Source organism: Xenopus laevis, chromosome 3S, assembly GCF_017654675.1.
Source record: "Xenopus laevis strain J_2021 chromosome 3S, Xenopus_laevis_v10.1, whole genome shotgun sequence".
Taxonomy (NCBI): Eukaryota; Metazoa; Chordata; class Amphibia; order Anura; family Pipidae; genus Xenopus; species Xenopus laevis.
In genome coordinates, this window is record NC_054376.1 from 14,368,520 (window position 1) to 14,391,727 (window position 23,208).

The 23,208-nt window shown below is 41.1% G+C and overlaps 1 protein-coding gene across 1 annotated transcript in view; it reads left to right on the forward strand.

Moving 5' to 3' along the window:
- Positions 1–2,058, forward strand: part of hspa9.S (heat shock protein family A (Hsp70) member 9 S homeolog) — a 41,479-nt gene extending 39,421 nt beyond the window's left edge. Inside the window, exon 17 of the mRNA NM_001086158.2 lies at positions 1,788–2,058. Within this exon, the coding sequence (NP_001079627.1) occupies positions 1,788–1,856 (69 nt within the window). The 3' untranslated portion in view covers positions 1,857–2,058. The remainder of the gene's footprint in view (positions 1–1,787) is intronic.
- Positions 2,059–23,208: the final 21,150 nt, after the last annotated feature.

Sequence of the window (23,208 nt, forward strand, 5' to 3'; positions counted from 1 at the left end):
CCCATACAGCTTGCAGTTTAATGGTAACAAAAATATGAAAGTGCAGTCTCTGAGCACTTGCTCCAACACTGTGTGGCAGATTTATTAAGGGGTTGAATTGAAAATTTGAATTATGGTAAAAACTGCCAAGTTCGACTAGGGTATTATCCAAACTCGATTCGATTTTTTTTAAAAAAATTCAAATTAAATTTTCGAGATTTATCATACTCTTATCATACTCTTTATCATGCCCTTTAAGAATTCAAATTAGACTATTCGCCACCTAAAACGTGCCCAATTACTATGGATGCACCGAATCCTGGATTCAGTCCGGGTTTCGGCCTTTTTCAGCAGAATCCTTCTGCCCGGCTGAACCAAATCCGAATTTGCATATGCAAATTAGGGACAGGGAGGGAAATCGTGTGACTTTTTGTCACAATACAAGGAAGTAAAAAATGTTTTACCCTTCCCACCACTAATTTGCATATTCGGGTTCGGTATTCGGATGAATCTCTCGCAAAGGATTCGGGGGTTCGCGAATCCAAAATAGTGGATTCGGTGCATCCCTACCAATTACTGTATAAGTCAATGGAAGAGTTCCAGGGATCAATTTGGAGCTGTTTGTAAGTTGTGTTTTTTTTTTTGGTGAAAAAACTCTTATGGAGTTTTTCGATATTTTTTTTTTTTTTTTTTTTTTTTAATACATTTCCCCAAGTCGAATTTCGAATTCATTCCATTTTAAAATAGTTTTAAAAAAACTGACATGAATTCAAAATTCGACCCTTGATAAATGTGCCTTCCCGTGTTCAAAATCGCAACTATCAGTCTTTTCCATGGCTTCTTTAAAATGGCTATAAAAGGTACTGAACAACTTATAAAACTTGTAGCTGCTTTTCCTGGTAATGCACTTACAGAATACTTTTAGTAACTCTGGTTGTTTTAAAGAAAGGGCAAGTGAAGCAGAATGCAGTTTAGATTAATATTAATCTACTCAGTACAAGCTTCTAATCTAGCACATCTATGAGCTCATCAGCAGTCATGGAGCTGAGACTATCACAAAATAGTTTTCAATTGAATATAATGCAGCTTTGTAATATAAGATATAAGGAATTTCAGACCACTGACTAATATTTCCGTGAGACTGATAATCACATGATGAATAGTAAATTGACAAATGCCCTTGACTATGGCATAGGGCACAAAATCAGTTCTTGGCCTGCGTATAAACGAAGGTTTGGCCTGGGTGCAGAAATACACAATGGATTTTGGCAGGCAAACGTGTGAGTATTAATTTTCACTCCATTTGTCTGCAGCCAGGCTGACTCAGTACTTCATGGTGCAGTCACAGGAGCCAGTGGATCGGATGATTCCCTTCCATAAAGGGATACTGTCATGTGAAAAAAAAAAAAAAGTGAATTATTTTTTGGTCAAATATAGAGATGTAAATATAGAGCTGTGATTTTAAGTTGAGATACTTAGATTAGTGATGTGTGGGCCGGCCCAATACTCGCAGGTTTGGCCTTGCACTCCTCTTCGCGGGTGGCGGACGGTTGTGCGTTGAGCTCTTCTCCTGCTCTCCCCGCCCACCACCTTTAAATTCCTGCTTTAAAGCTACGCGTCTGCTCGCCCTGCCACTTTTGTGATGTCATCGGTGGGACAGGTCTATAAAATGAGCCTGGAAGTATGATGCGGCCAGGCGTAGGTGCGGGTCGGGAAAAACCCAACCCGCACATCGCTAATTTAGACATCATTTTTTTTTTAAAAAAAAAAAATAAACTAATTTGTTGCAACTTGTTGTTTGTTACTAGATGGCATCTGAAAGAAGCAGCTCTGAAAGTGGACAACAAAAAGAGGATCAGAAGGAAGAAAAGCAATAATTATTTTCGGTGTAAACGGCGCTTGGGAATTAACTCTTCAGAACTTTTCATGAGAATTTACCATAGTCCTGAGCAAAAATAACCATAAATCTTTTACTGTATTTTTGCAGTACTCTTTGTCTTTTGTTGCTGCTGTTTTAGTTGGATGTTGTAAGTTGAATTTTTTTTTTCTACAAATGATAATTAAAAAAAATCCACTGTCCGTCGCTCTCACATTTGGCCTTTTTTTCACTGTTTATTCTTGGATTTTGTTATTTACATACACAGTCTAATATAAGTGCAGACAAATTAAATCTATTTTAAAAAAAAATCAGTAAATCAGAAGCCTTGTTACTTGGACTTCATTTTTCACCTTTTTCATTTCACTTCTTTAATCTTGTTCACTTCTGGGAATTCCCTCTAAAAAGTTCTCATACTTATACAGTAATCTGGGCAGTACACGAGAGTACAGAGTACACCTCTGTCTCGAAGTGCTGGTTTAAGTCCGGCTTGGCCATTATTTGCAAGGAGTTTGTATTTTCTTCCAGTGCCTGCTTGGTTTCCTCCAGTACTCCAAAAACAGACCAGTAACATAAAAAAAAATCTTTTTAACGAATAAAAAAACAACACAAGGACAGTTTTTTAACTTTTAAATCGCAAAGCTTTTATTAAGAAATTATTTACTTACCGATACGCTGCCTGCACTCCTCTTCAGAAACGGCGTCAGGGCGACGATTCATCGCACGGTGCTCGATTTCTCCTCCCTGGTTATCTCCTATAGAAGGCAGGGATTAGAAATTGAGTGCTGCACAATGGATCATCGCCATTTCTGAAGAGGAGCGCAAGCAGAGAATCTAAGTAATTTCTTAAAAGCTTTGCAATTTAAAAGTTAAAACTGTTTTGGGTTTTTTTTTTTTTTTTTTTTTTAAAAAGTTAAAAAGAAACCATTTAAAAAAAAAACAATAAAAGTACTGGTCCTTTAATTGACTTCTTATAAAATTGGCTAGTGTGTGTGACTATGATACGTACAGACCTTAGATTGTAAACTCTGCTGGGGCAGGGATTGATGTGAATATATAATCTCTAAAGACATGCAGCAATGTGTTGACGCTACTTGAAGAACTGAAAATACAATCTAATTTGATCTATTGGGGGGACTAAATATGAAAAAGAAACATTTTCATGCTGATTTTTTAACACAGAGGTTCAAGTTTCTCTAAACTGTAAAAAAAAAAAAAAAAAACAGTTATGCTTCTATAGGTATGGGGTCCATCATCCAAATTATCCATATTACAGAAAGGCAATCTCCCATAGACTGTTTTAATGAAATAATTAAATATTTAAAAAATAATAAATAAATAATAATAATAAAACAGGACCTTGTACTTGATCCAAACTAAGATATAATTGATCCTTAAAGGGGTTGTTCACCTTTGCGTTAACTTTTAGTGATGTAGAGAGTGATATTCTGAGACTATTTGCAATTGGTTTTCATTTTTTATTATTTATGGTTCTTGAGTTAAGCTTTTTATTGAACAGCTCTCTAAACTGCTATTCAAGTAATCTGGTTGCTAGGGTCCAAATTAACCTAGCAACCAGGCCCTGATTTGAACAAGAGACCAGAATATGAATAGGAGAGACCTGAATAGAAAGATGTGTAGTAAAAAGTAGCAATAACAATACATTTGTAGCCTCACAGAGCAGTTGTTTTTAGATGGGGGTCAGCGACCCCCATTTGAAAACTGAAAAGAGTTAGAAAAACTATTAAAAATAAACCATGAAGTCCATTTGAAAAGTTGATTAGAATTAGCTATTCTATAACATGCTAAACATTAACTGAAAGGTGAACCACTCCTTTAATGGAGGCAAAACAGTCCTCCTGAGTTTAATTAATTTTTAAAAGATTATTTTAGTAGACTTTAGGTATGGAAATCCAATTAAAGAAAGATCCCTTTTCTGCAAACCCCAGGCCCAAGCATTCTGGATAACGGGTCTCATACCTGTGCTTGCATTTTTACCATCTGTATATTAGGACTGGAAAAAATGATACAGGTTATGATTGATCGGACCATCAGCATAAAGAATGGGAGGGAATATTATACAGGTATTGGGTCTGTCATCTTGATTGGTTAGGCCTGGGGTTTTCCAGATAAGGGATCTTTCCTAAAGGTGAAGCACCTTGCCAAGCCACCTACTATTAAAACAAAAAAGTTTGTGTTGCAATCCGCATGGATTTATGCTAATTTAGTTAACATCAAATTCGTTGTACTGACTTATAACCGTGAACATGAAACAAGTCAGAATTGGTAAAAAAAATAATAAAATAGTTGTGTAAATAGAGCAAAATATACAATGACATTGTCCTATTTGCAGCTTTCTGGGTAAAATCCCACCTTTGTAAATCTCTATTTCTAAGTCGGCCCTACCTGTCAGTGCAGGACGACTGGGGTTAACTTGCTCCTCTCTGGAGGCAGGACAAACTCTTGCTTCTTGAGACTCCTCCTTCCTGTTATCTCCACCTCCTCTCCAGTTTTTAGTTTGTCCTGCCTTGGAGGCAGCAAATTTCTCCTTCTCCTGCATATTATGTATATAACCAGTATGTGTGCTCTCTGACTTGTATATCATTATATCTCTCAGATTGAGCCCTGCTACGACTTGGGAATGGACAGCATTTCTCCATACGTGACATTCAGACTGGTTGAGCCCTTCACTGCGTGCTCCCCCTGTCACATTTTAAGGCCTGGTTGAGCCCGCTCAGAGCGCTCCCATCACTAGGCGGTTGTTCCTTCGAGGGCCTAGCATCCCTGGTTAAACCGCATAAGTGCTCCCTTATTATCCGGGTTGAGCCTACCAGTCTTACGGCAAGCAGAGGTAAAGTGGACGCACAAACCGCTTACAGCGGTAGCAGTGACGGGCCTTTAGAACGTATGCGTTCCATCGCCGCGCACTTGCGTTCCACTTGCGCTCCATTGCGGTCTGCCTCTGTTTCGCGCCCTTTGATGTGGGCGGCCACAATTCTTGCCGCGCACTGTCCGGCGGCCATATTGGTCTGTTTCACGGAGCAGTAAGACGCATACCAGCATACTCCACACTATCCGGTTTCAAATACACCTGCAACCGGTAAGCAACTCACGGCACTATCGCCTCATTATACCACGGTCTGCACTATGGCCTCTGCGGACGAGGATTTAGTTTCCTTAATAGAAGAGATTGATTTGCCAGATAGGCACCGCAAGCTAAAGGCAAAAATTAAAAAGGCCCCCAAAGCTTCTGGGAAGCGTAAGGAACGCTCACGATCCCCTTCTCCAGCGCAATCTGCATTGCAAACTACAGGTGCACCACCTAGTCATTGTGGCATAACGACAGCACTAATACATGCCACTCAGGACTCACAGACACAGGGTCAGACTCCATTATCTGTATCTCCTGTTCAGCCTTCAGGTTCAGTACAGGCTCCAGCACAGAGTCAAGCATCCCCTGATTTCTCACAATTTCTGTCATGGTTTCAGTCCACCATTCGGTCTACTCTGGACCAGGCAGTTATCAAACAGCCAGACCCTACCCCTACGTTGGGAGGGAAGAAAAAGAGGAAACGTTCCCCTTCTCCTTCTTCAGAAGAGGACCTTGCATCCGCATCTAACTTTTCCCCTAAAGAATCTGATTCATATTCCTCTTCCGAAGAGGGAGCCTTATCTGACTCGCAATCTACATCCTCAGAGGAGACTTCCAAACAACCGGAAGAAGTTAAAGATCTCCTCAAATACATTTTTTCAACGCTAGAGATTAAAGAGGAACAGATTTCCCTTTCAAAAGCAGATCGGGTGTTAGGCAATTCATCCAAACGACCTCGATCTTTTCCTGTCTGTAAATCTACTACTAAACTGATTGACGCCGAATGGGCACAACCAGATAAGAAGGGTAATATACCTCCAAAGTTTTTCAACACTTATCCTGTTCAGGAAGAATTTAAAATATGGGATAAGATTCCAAAAGTTGATCCACCCATTGTTAGGCTCTCTCGGCACACCATGCTACCAGCTGAGGATGCCGGTTCCCTACGGGACCCAATGGATAAAAAGATGGACTATGTTCTAAAGAAGGATTTTCAAAGCTCTGCAGCCATATTAAGGCCGGCAGCAGCCGCAGCCACAGTTGCTAAAACAGCAAAATATTGGTGCCAAGAACTAAGCCAGTCTCCACCTACTGACCCGCAACAATTTGTACAAGCTGTGGAGCGAATCAAGTCAGCCTTGACTTTCTTAGGGGATGCTACTCTAGACATAACGAAGCTAGCGGCCAGAGCATCGGCAGCATCAGTGGCAGCCCGTAGAGCTCTTTGGCTCCGCCATTGGGCGGGTGACGTAGCGTCAAAGAACAGACTCACCTCCTTAAAATTTTCCGGTTCACAATTGTTTGGCCCGGAGCTGAAGCAAATTATTTCGGAGGTCACAGGAGGTAAAGGTTCCTTTCTTCCCCAGGCCAAACGCCCAAGACGGGAATTCCATAGGCGAAATTATCACCATAAATCATGGTCCCCCAGCACCATAAAACAGTCTAGGCCACCTAGACAACAGCATCAAGGGCAACCCAATAGACGCTACAGATCTACCTGGCAATCCTCTTGGCATAACCAGCAAAAATTTACCAAGAAACCTATCTCTGCAAAAGGTCAGGATTCCTGACTACGTTTCACTAACACCAGCTATTCCGCAGGTCGGAGGAAGGTTACAAAACTTTGCACACGTTTGGCAACACTCTATCACAGACCCCTGGGTCCTCGGTATTATCACCAACGGTTACAGGATACCATTTTTGACAAGGCGGCCAATGGCCAGATTTGTTCCTTCCTCCATTCCACTGCACAGCGAAAAAAACAAAGCTCTACACAACATTCTTGCAGAACTTATCGAAAGCAAAGTCATCGCTCAAGTGCCAGAACGGCAGCGCTTTCCCGGGTTCTATTCGAACCTTTTTCTCGTTCCCAAAAAAGACGGAGGTTACCGACCAGTCCTAAACCTTCGCCCCCTCAACCGATTCGTGAGGTACGAAAGATTCAAGATGGAATCCTTGCCTTCCATCATCAAAAGCCTACGACCAGCCGCATGGATGTCGAAAATCGACATCAAAGACGCGTACCTTCACATCCCAATTCACGAAGATCACCAGTGCTTTCTAAGGTTCGCCATTGCCCACGCACACTTTCAATTTCAGGCACTACCATTTGGCCTATCCTCGGCTCCTCGTATTTTTACGAAAGTCCTCAATGCACTCCTGGCCACCTTGAGAACTCAGGGTGTTCATGTGACAGCTTATCTCGACGACCTCCTCATATCAGCAGGTTCAAAAGCAACAGCCGAACAACATACTCGGACTTGTTTACAGACTCTGCAACTTCATGGTTGGCTCGTCAATCATCGAAAAAGTCGACTTGTTCCATCTCGAAACATAGAGTTCTTGGGCATGGCCATAGACACAACGCTATGCAAAGTCTCTCTTCCGGACTCCAAGGCCTTAACCCTCAGAGCCACAGCACTACAACTGATCAGAGACGAATGCACAACGGCGCAAGACATTCTCCGGTTACTAGGCCTCATGGCAGCAAGCATAGAGGCTCTACCATACGCAAAGTTTCATCTCCGCCCGTTACAGTGTTTCTTTCTACGCCACTGGAACAAGAATCATCAAGACCTCTCACAACCATTCACCCTTTCAACTCAGACCAAGACCAGTCTGCTATGGTGGACATCATTGCCCCGCCTACGGCGAGGTCGAATCTGGGACAGACCAGTTCAGGAAGTGATCACCACGGACGCAAGTCTAGCAGGCTGGGGGGCATCGTGGCCCCCAAGAGTCTGCCAAGGGAAATGGTCATCTCAAGAGACCAGATTGCACATCAACAATCTGGAACTCAGAGCAGTCTTCAATGCCCTACAACATTGGCAGCAGTATCTAGCCACCAAGCACGTTCGTATACAATCGGACAACGGAACCACAGTGGCATATCTCAACCGCCAAGGGGGCACCAGAAGTGCAACTGCGCTGCGGGAGGTGACACAAATCATGGCATGGGCGGAACAGAACGATGTCCTCATCACGGCTATCTTCATACCAGGGGTGCAAAACTGGCAGGCCGATTACCTCAGCCGGCACACCCTGGACCCCGGGGAATGGCAATTGAATCCGGAGATATTTCAAGCAATATCAAACAGGTGGGGGACCCCATCTGTAGACATGATGGCTTCCAGATTCAACACGCAACTTCCACGATTCTATGCAAGAATCCGCGACTACAAGGCGGAAAGAGTGGACGCGTTAGTGAGTCCGTGGGACTGCCACCTCGCATACGTGTTCCCTCCCATTCCACTCATTCCCAAGGTCATTCAAAAGATAAGAATGGAAAACGTCTCCACAATTCTGATAGCACCATGGTGGCCTCGACGCACGTGGTTCGCGGATCTCATTCAGTTGTCGCAAGCAGAACCATGGATCCTCCCTCAGATTCCCAACCTTCTATCTCAGGGACCGGCAGTGGCGAACAACATTCATCAACTAAAATTGACTGCATGGCTATTGAATCCCAGCTGTGGCGGAACAGGGGATTCTCTCCAGCGGTCACAACTACGCTGTTAGCCGCCCGCAAAGCTTCTACGGCAAGATCTTACTATCGGGTTTGGCAGAGGTTCCTTGGTTGGTCAGAGTCCCATCACTTAGACTGGAAGGTCTGTCGATCACCACAAATATTGGAATTTTTGCAACATGGGCTGGATAAAGGTCTTAGTGTCTCAGCATTGAAGGTTCAGCTGTCGGCCCTTTCCTCCCTTTACCAGACTCAATGGGCAATCTTGCCGGAGTTCAGGCAATATTTTCAAGCACTTTTGCACCTTTATCCTCCACATAGGAACCCAGTTCCGCCTTGGGACTTGAATCTTGTCTTGGGAGCTCTTCAGCAGGCCCCGTTTGAACCTATGGATACGGTGGACATCAAATATGTTTCTTGGAAAGTAGCATTTTTACTTGCAATCTGCTCAGGGCGCAGGGTCTCCGATCTCACGGCCTTGTCCTACAAACAACCTTGGTTAATTTTTCATCAGGATAAAGCGGTGCTACGCACGGTGCCATCTTACCTTCCGAAAGTAACATCTGCATTCCACATTAACCAAGAAATTGTCCTTCCATCATTTTGCCCGAAGCCGTCCAGTCCTGCTGAAAGACAACTTCATAAACTTGATCAGAGCTTGTCAGAGCTTTGAAGTTTTATCTCAAGAGATCTTCACTATTCAGGAAGGCAGATGCTTTATTGGTTCTTTTTGGCTCCACTAAGATGGGTCAGCCTGCTTCTAGAGCTACTCTAGCTAGATGGATAGTCTCCACTATTTCAGAATCATATACTAGAGTTGGTCAGGGCATTCCCTCTAATCTTAAGGCCCATTCTACCAGGAAGATCAGTGCTTCCTGGGCACTTCAAAATTCAGCTTCTCCAGATATGTTATGTAAGGCAGCCACCTGGAGTTCTCTACACACATTTTCCAAATTTTATAAATTGGATGTTCTCGCCTCTTCAGAAGGGGTTTTTGGCAGGAAGGTGCTACAAGCAGCAGTAGCATCTACTTAGTTCCTGCATAGTCTGATCCGTACACTACAGTTTGTTCAGTTAAGTTAGTTTTTTGCCCACCCTCTTTTTAGGACGGCTCTGGGACATCCCCAGTCGTCCTGCACTGACAGGTAGGGCCGACTTAGAAAAGGAGATTTTCTTACCTGAAAAATCTTTTTCTAGTAGGCCCGTACTGTCAGTGCAGCATCCCGCCCATTGGTGGAGTGCCGGTTTTTGTTTTTGCTGCTCGTCTGTATATAGTTAGGTCAGTTAGGTTAACCATCTCCACCGACAGGCTTTATAATAAACTGGAGAGGAGGTGGAGATAACAGGAAGGAGGAGTCTCAAGAAGCAAGAGTTTGTCCTGCCTCCAGAGAGGAGCAAGTTAACCCCAGTCGTCCTGCACTGACAGTACGGGCCTACTAGAAAAAGATTTTTCAGGTAAGAAAATCTCCTTATATTGAACATATACCTGTAAAAACAGTATTATTTGTATGTAATAAAATGTGTACCTGCATAGACAGGGAAACTGATGTATCACTGTTGAAGAGGTACAGGTGTATTGGAAAAAAGTTCAATCACTTTGGTAGGATTTTGGAAATGACATGTCCTCCATAAAGAAAATGTTATACTTCTCAACATGGGCCTTAGAGCTCTACTCCAATTCAACAAAGGAACAGAAATACAAGTACAGGTATGGGATTCAGAATGCTCAGGACCTGGGGTTTTCCGAATAACAGATTTTTGTATAATTTGGATCTTCTTACCTTGAGCCTGCTAGAAAATCATGTAAACGTTAAATAAACCCAACTCATTTTCTGCTGGATAATTAATGATGACCCCTAAGCTTAGCTTCTCAACAGCCAATCAGAGCCCACTGAGCATGTGAGTGTCACAGACACTTTACAAGATGGTGACCCCCTGTGACAAGTTTGAAGTCCTGGATCATTGCTGTTATTGACAAGCTGAAACTTTAGGCTGGTGCAAGAAGTTCATTATATAAACTGTGGCATTTTTTACCATACTCATTTTAGGGTTTAGTTCTCCTTTGAAGGTGAACATACCTTTAAGGCTAATGGCGGATGTGGCAGTTTCTCCACCTTTGTACGTACCCTGATCTGATAAACAGCCACTTCTGGCATTCATCTGCTACTTGAGGCACATCTGCTTCTGCCACAGCATTTTAGCATTGAGGCATCGTCTCCGACTAGAGCCTCATCTTTACTCTTAACAGAAACGTCCGTTTAAAACCACTGAACATTTTTAAGCACGGTACATTGTAATGTTGCTGAGAAAAAAAAACTTTAAATTGCATTAAAAGGGTGGTTCACCTTTAAGTTATATTTTAGTATGTTACAAAATGACGAGTTCTTCAATCGGTCATCATTATTTATAGTCTTAAGTATTTGCCTTTTTCTTCTGACTAGGGTTGCCACCTTTTAGCCTGGTGTAGACCTGGGGGCGTGGTCGTGACTTGGAAGGGCAGGCAGTGAAATTGAGGGGGTTTGACTATTACGCGACGATCGCGTGTCAATCATAGGAAATCCTGTGTGGTTTTCCTAATTTGGAAAACCAGGCAGGGGAGGATTTACATAGCGGGCGCCCCTAGGCTTGCTGTCATTTGTTGCCCCTGTACCCTCTCCTTTATTCGCACAAATTTTCGGAGAAATGGGGATTGGCGCACGGGAGGTTAGAAAAACTACCGTATCCCCAGTGTTTCTGAACTAATGTGGGTGTGGTTGGGCAGCATGCCGCCCCCTAAAATCCTGCCGCCCTAGGCCCGGGCCTTGATGGCCTTTCCACAAATCCAGGCCTGAAACCAGGCAGGCAGTTTTTGACCAGGGAAGTCATTCAAAATACTGGGCTGTCCAGGTCAAAACCGGACAGATGGCAACCCTATACTATAAATATATATTTCTAAGATATATGTCCCAAGGCTCAATTAAAGTGTTAATAATTGAAAGTTTATTAAATATCACATTAACATGGTACATACTGAGCCCACATGGCCCACCTAGACACCTATGACTAAGTACCAGAGGGTATGAAACGCGTAAGGTGGGCCATGTCGGGTCAGTATGTACCATGTTAATGTGATATTTAATAAACTTTCAATTTTAAAATTTAATTGAGCCTTGGGACATATATCTTTGATATATATATATATATATATATATATATATATATATATATATATATATATATATATATATATATATATATTTATAGTATATTGTTGATGCCTTTGGAACTGGGGCAAGTCCCTTTGGCTCATCTTAGAGCCAGTGTCGGACTGGGACACCAGCGGCCCACTCTCAGTACTATTATTCTTCCTCTCCTCACTCAACCTCTATTCTGCTAGTCTCTTTTCTTTACATACTATAATCTATTATTCCATCTATTTAGCCTCTTTGTTCTCAAAGAAATAAGGAATGACCATGAAATAGGCCAAATCTTTAGCAGCATGAGGGTCCACTGACAACTGGGCCCACCGGGAGTTTTCCTGGTATCCTCATGGGCCAGTCCGACACTGCTTGGAGCCGCAGGAATCAGTTATATCGACTCCCCACTAATGATATAAAACATTAGATGGCAACCCTACTTGTGACTATTTGTCACTGACCCCCATCTTTAAAAAAACAAATGCTCTGTGAGGATACAAATGTATTGATATCGCTATTACTTATCTTTCTATTCCAGTCTTTTATTCAAACCAGTACATGGTTGTTAGGTAATATGTACCCTAGCAACCACATTGTTGAGACTGCGAACTGTAAAGCTGCTGAATAAAAAAGACAAATAAGTCAAAAATGAAAACCAAATGTAAATTGTCTCAGAGTATCACTCTCTTTATTTTTAACTCAAATGTGAACAACGCCTTTTAACGCCTTTTAAAAGTGTGGGGACGGTGCTACCCCTTGATACTCTCTGCTATGGCCACAGGCCTATCGCAATCCAGCCAAAGGCGAGAATAAAACCCTGTCAGAATGATATCACCACATGGTAGCTGCTAGTTCCAAGTTGATAACAGGCCGTGGATGACGTCACGCACACACGAACGTCTCGGGGAACGCCTCCGTCACGTGACATTCGGCGCATATTCGGCGCCTTCTTCAAATGGTGAAGAACCCTGCTACAGTGCACCACTGAATGAGTATGGGGTTGAGCTGGGTAGCAATAGGTTTTTTCTTGGGGCAGGATTTTACTCCGGTTTTTCCCTTACTGTAATATCGGGGCGCTTGTGGAGTACGGGGGCGTTTGCTATTCAGTGCAGGCTGCTAATCTTTTACATACTTGGTGGCTTGTTGTGTTCCTAATATTAGGGGATTAATACAGCCAGCTTCTATGTGACGTGTATTTAATTTTTGGGTGGTTGTGCTGATGAGTTTTGAGGGTTTTTTTTAAGGGAGGGTGTTGACTTTTTTGTGTACTTCCTGCCTGCCCTATGCTCCCTTTCTGTGTCACCTACCTGCCCTCTGCCCCCTCTGTGTTCCATGCCCTGCCTGCCCTCTGCCCCCTCCGTGTTCCATGCCCTGTCTGCCCTATGCCCCCTCTCTGTTCCATGCCCTGCCTGCCCTATGCCCCCTCTGTGTTCCATGCCCTGCCTGCCCTCTCTGTGTTCCATGCCTGCCCTCTGCCCCCTCCGTGTTCCATGCCCTGCCAGCCCTATGCGCCCCTCTGTGTTCCATGCCTGCCCTCTGCCCCCTCTGTGTTCCATGCCCTGCCTGCCCTATGCCCCCTCTGTGTTCCATGCTCTGCCTGCCCTCTGCCCCCTCTGTGTTCCATGCCCTGCCTGCCCTATGCCCCCTCTGTGTTCCATGCCCTGCCTGCCCTCTGCACCCTCTCTTCCCTGCCTGCCCTATGCACCCTCTGTGTGCCATAGAAGGCGTATCGGCAGCGGAGAAAATTCATATGCACTGTTTTTATTTGGGGTCCACACATGCCAGCTGTTTGGTATATCTATGCATACTGGGCATCAAACTGTTCCATAGGCCCTTTGTGTCAATATTTAGGGTGTTTTACAATTGTTTGTAAAAAATTGGGTGAGATAAATGCAGCCAATTGCAATATTTTTAGGTGATTTTTCAGAAATGTTTTGCCTTTAGCAAACATATTTACCTATTATAACATATATTTGGTATATTACAAATACCAAATCCGTTTGAGTTTTGTTCATAACATAAAATTTGGCATAAATCCCTATTTTGTGAAATATGGTAATTCATTCCATTTTTGTTTTGTTATTAAGAGCTCTAAATTAGTTTGCGGAAATATAATATGAAAATCAAATAAAATATTTTATAAACAGAATAGTTTGCGGAAATATGCAAACTGAGGCTGGTTTAGAAAACTCTGGATCTCCCAAATTAAAGCAATGTATAGTTTTCCTATGTAAACTACATATCCCCCCCAGATGTTCAAAAAAACCTCTGGCACTGAGTACAATTGAAATATAAAATTTTGTCTATGCCAGGGTATTTATTTGGTGTTTTGTAGGCACAAGAAGTAGCTGCCTGTAGTAGCTCAATGTATTATTGCCCTAATGCTGATGGCACACAGGGAGATTAGTCGCCTGCAGTTACAGGAACATTTAAAAAAGCAATATATGTTTTCTAAGTCTCAAAAAATGCTGGTGTCTTTTCTATTTTCATGGGTTATAGGTTGCAAAAGGACACAATTTTTTTTGGGCACCCTGCTTCCCCCCTACTTTTCATAATATATAGCACACTGGGCACATGCGTAGGGCAATAAAAGATCTCTATTTGCAGTTATTAAGGTTCCCTGTGCTTGTGTAGTTTTATGTATTTGCTGTAACATATGCAAATTCCCCTTCTCTAGCGCAACTTTGCTTTGCCTGACGAATTTGCAAGCACAACTTCGCTACCTTTCGCGTCGCTGAGCGCAACTTTGCATTTTAGCGAATGTACCCCATAGACTTCATTCAAGTAATTCAAATGTTGAAGCATCTTTTTGTTTTTCTTTGTAATAATAAAATAGTAGCTTGTATTTGGTCCTAATTGAGATATAATGAATCCTTGCTGGAAGCAAAACAATCCTGTTGGAGTTTAAATTATTTTTTTTTAGTAGACATAAGGTATGGATGTCCAAATGGCAGAAAGACCTGTTATCCGCAAAACCCTCGATCCTGACAATTCTGCAGAATCTAACTTTGTAGGCATTCATTAATAATGTATAGTCCTGGTTTTACTTGAAGATAAAAAAATAACAACTAGGAAATAGACGCTTCATACTAAAACCACTAGATCCTAGTGGATAATCGTATCCCTGTAAAACAAAGATGTATATAAGCAACTAGGAAATAGACGCTTCATTTAGAAAACACTAGATCCTAGTGGATAATCGTATCCCTGTAAAACAAAGATGTATATAAGCAACTAGGAAATAGAAGCTTCATTTAGAAAACACTAGATCCTAGTGGATAATCGTATCCCTGTAAAACAAAGATGTATATAAGCAACTAGGAAATAGACTCTTCATTTAGAAAACACTAGATCCTAGTGGATAATCGTATCCCTGTAAAACAAAGATGTATATAAGCAACTAGGAAATAGAAGCTTCATTTAGAAAACACTAGATCCTAGTGGATAATCGTATCCCTGTAAAACAAAGATGTATGTAAGCAACTAGGAAATAGACGCTTCATTTAGAAAACACTAGATCCTAGTGGATAATCGTATCCCTGTAAAACAAAGATGTATATAAGCAACTAGGAAATAGACGCTTCATTTAAAAAACACTAGATCCTAGTGGATAATATCCCTGGTAAGCAAAGATGTATATAAGCAACTAGGAAATAGACGCTTCATTTAGAAAACACTAGATCCTAGTGGATAATCGTATCCCTGTAAAACAAAGATGTATATAAGCAACTAGGAAATAGATGCTTCATTATGAAAACACTAGATCCTAGTGGATAATCGTATCCCTGTAAAACAAAGATGTATATAAGCAACTAGGAAATAGACGCTTCATTTAGAAAACACTAGATCCTAGTGGATAATCGTATCCCTGTAAAACAAAGATGTATATAAGCAACTAGGAAATAGACGCTTCATTATGAAAACACTAGATCCTAGTGGATAATCGTATCCCTGTAAAACAAAGATGTATATAAGCAACTAGGAAATAGACGCTTCATTTAGAAAACACTGGATCCTAGTGGATAATATCCCTGCTAAGCAAAGATGTATATAAGCAACTAGGAAATAGACGCTTCATTTAGAAAACACTAGATCCTAGTGGATAATCGTATCCCTGTAAAACAAAGATGTGTATAAGCAACTAGGAAATAGACGCTTCATTTAGAAAACACTGGATCCTAGTGGATAATATCCCTGCTAAGCAAAGATGTATATAAGCAACTAGGAAATAGACGCTTCATTTAGAAAACACTAGATCCTAGTGGATAATCGTATCCCTGTAAAACAAAGATGTATATAAGCAACTAGGAAATAGACGCTTCATTTAGAAAACACTAGATCCTAGTGGATAATCGTATCCCTGTAAAACAAAGATGTATATAAGCAACTAGGAAATAGAAGCTTCATTTAGAAAACACTGGATCCTAGTGGATAATATCCCTGCTAAGCAAAGATGTATATAAGCAACTAGGAAATAGACGCTTCATTTAGAAAACACTAGATCCTAGTGGATAATCGTATCCCTGTAAAACAAAGATGTATATAAGCAACTAGGAAATAGACGCTTCATTATGAAAACACTAGATCCTAGTGGATAATCGTATCCCTGTAAAACAAAGATGTATATAAGCAACTAGGAAATAGACGCTTCATTTAGAAAACACTGGATCCTAGTGGATAATATCCCTGCTAAGCAAAGATGTATAAAAGCTACTAGGAAATAGACGCTTCATTTAGAAAACACTAGATCCTAGTGGATAATATCCCTGTAAAACAAAGATGTATATAAGCAACTAGGAAATAGACGCTTCATTATGAAAACACTAGATCCTAGTGGATAATCGTATCCCTGTAAAACAAAGATGTATATAAGCAACTAGGAAATAGACGCTTCATTATGAAAACACTAGATCCTAGTGGATAATCGTATCCCTGTAAAACAAAGATGTATATAAGCAACTAGGAAATAGACGCTTCATTTAGAAAACACTGGATCCTAGTGGATAATATCCCTGCTAAGCAAAGATGTATGTAAGCAACATACAAAATACACTAGATTCTAGTGTCTTATAATATACCAGTAGAGCGGAGCAGAGAACCCACTAAGAGCATATCATATTGTGTTTCCCACTAGGAAATAAACTCTTTGTGTAAAATACACTAAATCCTAGTTGCTGACATTATCCTATAAGAACCATGATATACTATATAGAGTGAAAGGGAGAGTATACCTTTAAAATAAATGAGCTAAATCATACCCACAAGTCCTTCCAAACACTAAAAATATGTATTTTACATGCACTATATTGTCTAGTTTCTATTCATTTTCCAACTAGAAAATTGTACCATTAGCAACTTGGAACTAGCTATGTCTGACTGAATTGTCTAGTTTCTATTACTGTACCTTTTCCCACTAGGATTTAGCCCAACCACACTGAAAGATCTATTTCCTAATCTGTAAAGATCCTCTGTACCATTAGCAACTTGGATCTAGACGCAACCCTCAGAAGTAAGGCCTATTGCCAGCAGCGCACGTGATTGAATACATAACTACACACGTACAATACGTGAAACGTGTCGACGTCGCGCAGACTACAGCGCGCCCAATCGGATGGGAAAGTATATCAATCAACTTTATTTAAAGGACAAAAACTTAACAATAACATTCTGAAAATGTCATTGATGACCATTTGTGGGACTTTAGAGACATTGTTGCTTGTTACCCTTTAGTGAAGAGGAATGAGAGAAATGAAGGACTGAATCGTTATCATAATGCCATGGACTTAGTTGACCTTCCTTCTGTAGGGTTGCCACCGTTTCTGGAAAAAAATACCGGCCTTCCTATATATTTATCTTTTTTCCCTATTAATAACATTGGGATAAACCATCATTTTTACCGGCCAGGCAGCAACCCTATCTGTATCGAGGGTCATGTTGCCACCTGGTCTGTAGTTTACCGGCCTGGCGGGTAAAAATGATGGTTGATCCCAATGTTATTAAAAGGGAAAAAAGATAAATATATAGGAAGGCCGGTATTTTTTTCCAGAAAAGGTGGCAACCCTAATAGAGGGGGCAATACCAAATTAATAGATGCGGCTTCTGCTTCTTTCCTGGTCTGTAAAACACTGTAAATCAAGTTCTGAGCCCAGCATGTCTTCCTCGACTTTGCTCAACTGGAATTCAGGATGCAGTGTGAAGATATGTTTGTTTAAATATGCCTTTATAATATGGATCAATGAATGGTGGCAGCTGGGCTTATAAAAAGACCGAAGATCTAGTGGAGGTGATGTTTGGCTGAACTGCTTAGGACAGGAGTAAGGATGTAAGTCTAGTAGGAAGCACACTTCTATGCTCAGTATAAATAGTAATATGCAGGGTGATAAGGGTTGTAATTTATGTCTGTCTGGACATAATATCCATCTGATCAATGAGTCTATGAACAATTTGACCAGAGGTTAATAGTTAGGGACCACTTATTGGGCTTTACCTTGATGTGGTATGGGGGCTTGCCAATATTATAATCATAATTGTGTAACTAAAAACCCATGTTTCTGAAAATACATTCACTTGCATATACACTGAATTACTTGTCAAGCAGGGGACCAGGGAATGTGCATTGATCAATCTCCTCTCTTTTGTATGCTTGTAGGTAATTTGGCCAGATGGGACGCACTTCCATTGTACTCGTATATACTTGGTCCCACAATCCCCTTCCTTTTTGTTTGATATACATATGACAGTTTTCCCATATGCAGGTGGGAGGTCACCCAAAAGTGGTAGGAGTTCACTTCTGACATTACATTATATTTCTTGGATCAGGCACATGGATCAAAACAATGATGCCATCTATGTGGGAGGCAAAATCACACAGGAAAAGAAATGAAAGAGTCAGGGTTGGTCAGTAACATAGCTAAATTACAGCATTATGCAGAAAGGAAGTTCAGGGAAATGGAATGGATGAGTAATAGTCAGATCTAGCTGTAGTGGGTTAAGAGTGACTAGGAACCTAAATCACGACATACCTGTAAAATTAAACTGATCTGCCACTTAATAACTAATAAACTGTAAAAATAATCAAATTGTATGCTCCAAACACAGCTTTTTTGCCACATATGTGCCAACATTTCAAGATATCTGACAATGGTCAATTTCATGATCAACCCATGGGCCAACTGATTGGATATCTGAAACAAAAGAGTTAAGAAAAGGTTAAATACCAACTGCCTAAAACATATAGACAGGTCTGCTATTGGGGGTATAGAGGTTACTGCAGTTGGGGGGAGCATCAGAGATGGAAAGATGCAATTTGAGAGTCACAAAAGAGTTTGGCGTTGGCAGTGCATATAAAGTATTACTGTCCCACCTTTCCCTACTAACACCTTCATACCTACCTACTATACCTGTTGTTACTTTGCCCATCTTGCCTTAATGTCCCATTGTGCCCTACTATACCTGCTGCCCTCCCTCTTCCAACTTCTACCCTGCCAGGCATAACTGTATATGGCCTTTGGCAAAGTGAACACAGTATCACTAAGTCTCTCCCCAGGCACAAAGTTTGCCCAGGTGCAGACCAGCCAATAAGATGCTTGCTTTTAAGCAGGTGACCTGTACATGAAGCTGGCAAAGCAAAGGTGGGCACATGCCATCTATACGCAATCTGATTGGCTCAGGCAGCTGAAGCTTCATAACTGTCTTCATAACTGTCTTCATAACGGTCTTGACTGTTAGAGGAGCAGCAGTGCTGAGGAGCGATAGGATTATTTTCATTGATTTTTTAAAGCGATTTCCAGGAAATTATCCCTATACCTCATACATTCACATATACCTTACCCCTAAACACATTCCTGTACTTTCTGACACTTATTAGCCTACACATCATCATCCCTACACATTAACACAACATTCACTCACTCCCCTGCACATCCAACAGTTTTTTTTTGCAGGTTTTTTTCTTCTAGGTTTTCAGTCCTTACAGATTTGCTACTGATTGGACAATGTCTAGCAGGTAAGTAAGAGAATTCCAAAGCTATAAGAGAAATTAGAAATGTAGAAATAAGTAGAAATGATTCAGTATGTGCCAAACTGGCCTTCATTCTAGCAAATACTGTTGTGTCCATAGAAACGGTCACATTCTTATGTCTTATTTCTTATTTAAAACAATTAATTCTACACAATTTACATAACTGCATTTCCAGAATAGAAAGTCCCATATACTGTAGGTTATAATGCATTTTTGGTATTTAACCCTCTAGAATACTTGGTTGCTGTATGGGGGGGGGTAATCTTATACATTTGAATCCAGTCTATTAATCCACACCAACCATCAGATGACCAGTAACTGCTATGTATACCTGATACAAACTTTTGCAGCTTTTAGTAAAACTGTAAACATTTTTGGTGCCTGAAATTTTAAAAATTAGGGGTCAAGTAAAAAAAGTGGGTTAATATATGTCACAAAGTTTGAATCAGATCTTTTAATTTATACCAAACAAACTTTTGTGACTTTTAGTACTTTTATATGTCAGACCAGTAAATCTATGTCCAGGAATGAACCAAACTGTCCATTAGGGCAATGGCACAGAGAGGAATTTCCAAAGTTCTAAATTTGTTCTCTTGAATCATATAAAATAACTAGTATTTTAGTAGCAATAAATACATTGAAGGAAATTGCCAAAATCTCCCTCTCTACGCCATTCTCTCTTATGTAACTGCTCAGTGTCTTATGTAACTGCCACTCTTTCTAATTACCTTCATAATGACTATTAATCAAAATGACTATTAATGAAAATACAAAAATAAAATTAAACATGGAATATTTTCATTTTAGGCAAGAGAAGAAAAGGACATACACCGAGGCTTTATCACCTGACCTCGAAGTGCCGGTGAAGAAAAGATGCATCACGGAGGCTACAGAGGGCCCTGAAAATACTGAAAGGTAGGTGATGGAAATATTATTACATTTTGTAAAAATGAAAGTGGAGATGAGGGGACAACTGGACATAAAGCCTTTATATATTGTATATATAAGTCTTATAAGGCCATTAAGTACATGAAAACTTAAAGTCTCAAAACTTTTGGTGCACTGGCAGCAAAAATGAGCACACACTGGAAGCCTCAAGGGGATATCTAGGGATGAACACACGTCCATTAGAGCAATGGCACACAGGGATTTCATAAGGGCTAATGATTTTCTCTTTTTACACCAATGAGAATTGGATAAAGTCACTAGTATTTCTGGGCAAGTAATAAGCACAATAGACAGTAGCCCAAATCCTTACTTGTGTGTCACTATTTCTAGCTAGCTTCATAATGCATATAAGCCAAAACACCTAGGGATAGAAATGCAAAAGAATGATTTAACCATGGAATATTTCCATTGTAGGGAAGACAGGAAAAGGATGAACACCGAGGCCCTGTCACCCAACCTGGACGTGCCGGCGAAGAAGCAATGCATCGAAGAGGCCAGTGAGGGCCCTGAAGATTCTGGCAGGTAGTAGATGAAAAATACTTGCACATTTTGCAGAGATAGAAGTGTAAAGCAGCTGTATTGTCAGGGGACACAAGGACACAACCCTTTATATTGCTATATTACATTATAAGTCTTATAAGCCCATCAAGTGCAACTCTTCTCAACTGTTACCCTAGAAAGATGTGCATTACCATTTTACCTCAAACTCAAGCATTGGGGCATTTAAAGCTAAAGTGGAAACAAATAATGTTAATATGATTTTTATCTAGTTCATCTTTTAAAGACTTTCATACACCTGCAACATTATTAGCACTTATGGAAAATTACATTATTTCATTGCATAAAGTTGATTTGTCTACAAAATTCACTGGCACACAGGTAATGCTGGCAGGATAAAACTTGCTTAAATTTATAGCAGCATGCAACGTTTCATTGCATGCTGCAATAAATTAAAGCAAGGTTTATCCTGCCAGCATTACCTGTGTGCCAGTGAATTTGTAGCCATTGGGAAGAGAGGTAGCCAATTCCTCCATTGCAGTACACCAGGGGATCGTTTCCTGTGAAGACCAGGGTATGCGAGGACTTTTGGACTACTTTCCATAAAGTTCATTTGTAACATTCACCTCTTTATTTTTTACCCTCTTTTCAGGTCTGAACCAGATGCAGCCGCCAGCACCGACTTTTACCAACTGCTGGGTAAGATATTCTTCTGCACTTTCACTTTAACATGGAGGCACAATCAATATATCCACACAAAATATTAGAATTTATGCGAGAGTTGCTTTATTTGCTAACATAGCTGCTAAATCTCCCCAATGAACTGATTTATACCAACCAGTCAGGAAACAGTTCTGACCACATACCTCCCAACCGTCCCATTTTAGGCGGGACAGTCCCGCTTTTGTCCCCCTGTCCCGGATAGTGGACTCAATGTCCCGCTCCCCTTGCGCCATCTTGGTGCTCTAAGGACGCCTGTGACATCACTTCCTGGAAACCTCCGGCAACACGTGATCGCGTCACCAGCTTCTATGCACCTCGGGGTCCTAACTTCAGCCGGCTGTTGGATTCCTCCTCCTTCTCCTGCGGCAAATTAAACTGTTAGCTCCTCTGCCCCTGCTGCACCTGTGTTATATGGATATATAGATATAAAGACACAGGCGACTCCTCCCTGGCTGGTTCTGTACAGGAGCAGCAATATTCACACTTGTCACTATATATTCCTATGTACTGACCAGCAGGTGGCGCTACATACAGCTCACCGCTTTGCCATGGCTCCTCCCTTTTCCAGAGAGAATGAAGGTGTCACTCATATAAGTCCCGCCCCCGCCACTTCCTGCTATGCTGCAGCCTGCACAGCTATCATTGCCGCCATGCACAAACCACCCAAGTTAATGAGAAGGAATTCAAGAGCTGCAGTTTCAGCAAACAATGGCATAAAGTGGGCTTGCTCAGGGAATATAACATAGGAATGGTTGTGGGTCATAAATTATAACATTAATCAAGTACGAACTGCGCCTTATGGAACAGGGGAGTTGGTCATTTGTATGTGTGTCACTGTGTGTGTGTGTCACTGTATGCATGTGTGTAACTGTGTGTGTGTATCTGTCTGTATGTGTGTTTGTATGTGTGTGTTACTTATTTACAATTTGTAAAATGAACATGGTAATTAGGGGGTGTGGCCACAAAAATGGGCCTGGTCACAACTCTTTGTCCCTCTTTTGATTTCCAAAATGTTGGGAGGTATGTGACCACTCTATGGGGTCTCATTTGCAAAGAGTGCACAAGTTGCAAGTGGCAAAAATGGTGCAATTTATTTTATTACCCTTCTTTTATTTACGCTGGCTCTGATATACTGTATATACGTATATATTTGTGGCTGTTTTTAAACTGATCAAATTACATTAGCAACTACTGTATATGGGAACTCGCATGCCCCCCATTTGTATGTGATTTAGGTGGCACAAAATTAAAAGTACTGGGCTCTATTGCCCTAGTATTGTCACTCACTGCAACTAAGTGCATAGTAAGTAGACACAATAGTGTGTGTGTGTGGTTGGTACAACTACGTGGGCACAAAAGGCACTGCACTATTTCTTTATATTTTGAGATTCTACAGGGGCAATGGGCCAGTTCCTGCACCTAGAGCTGCAC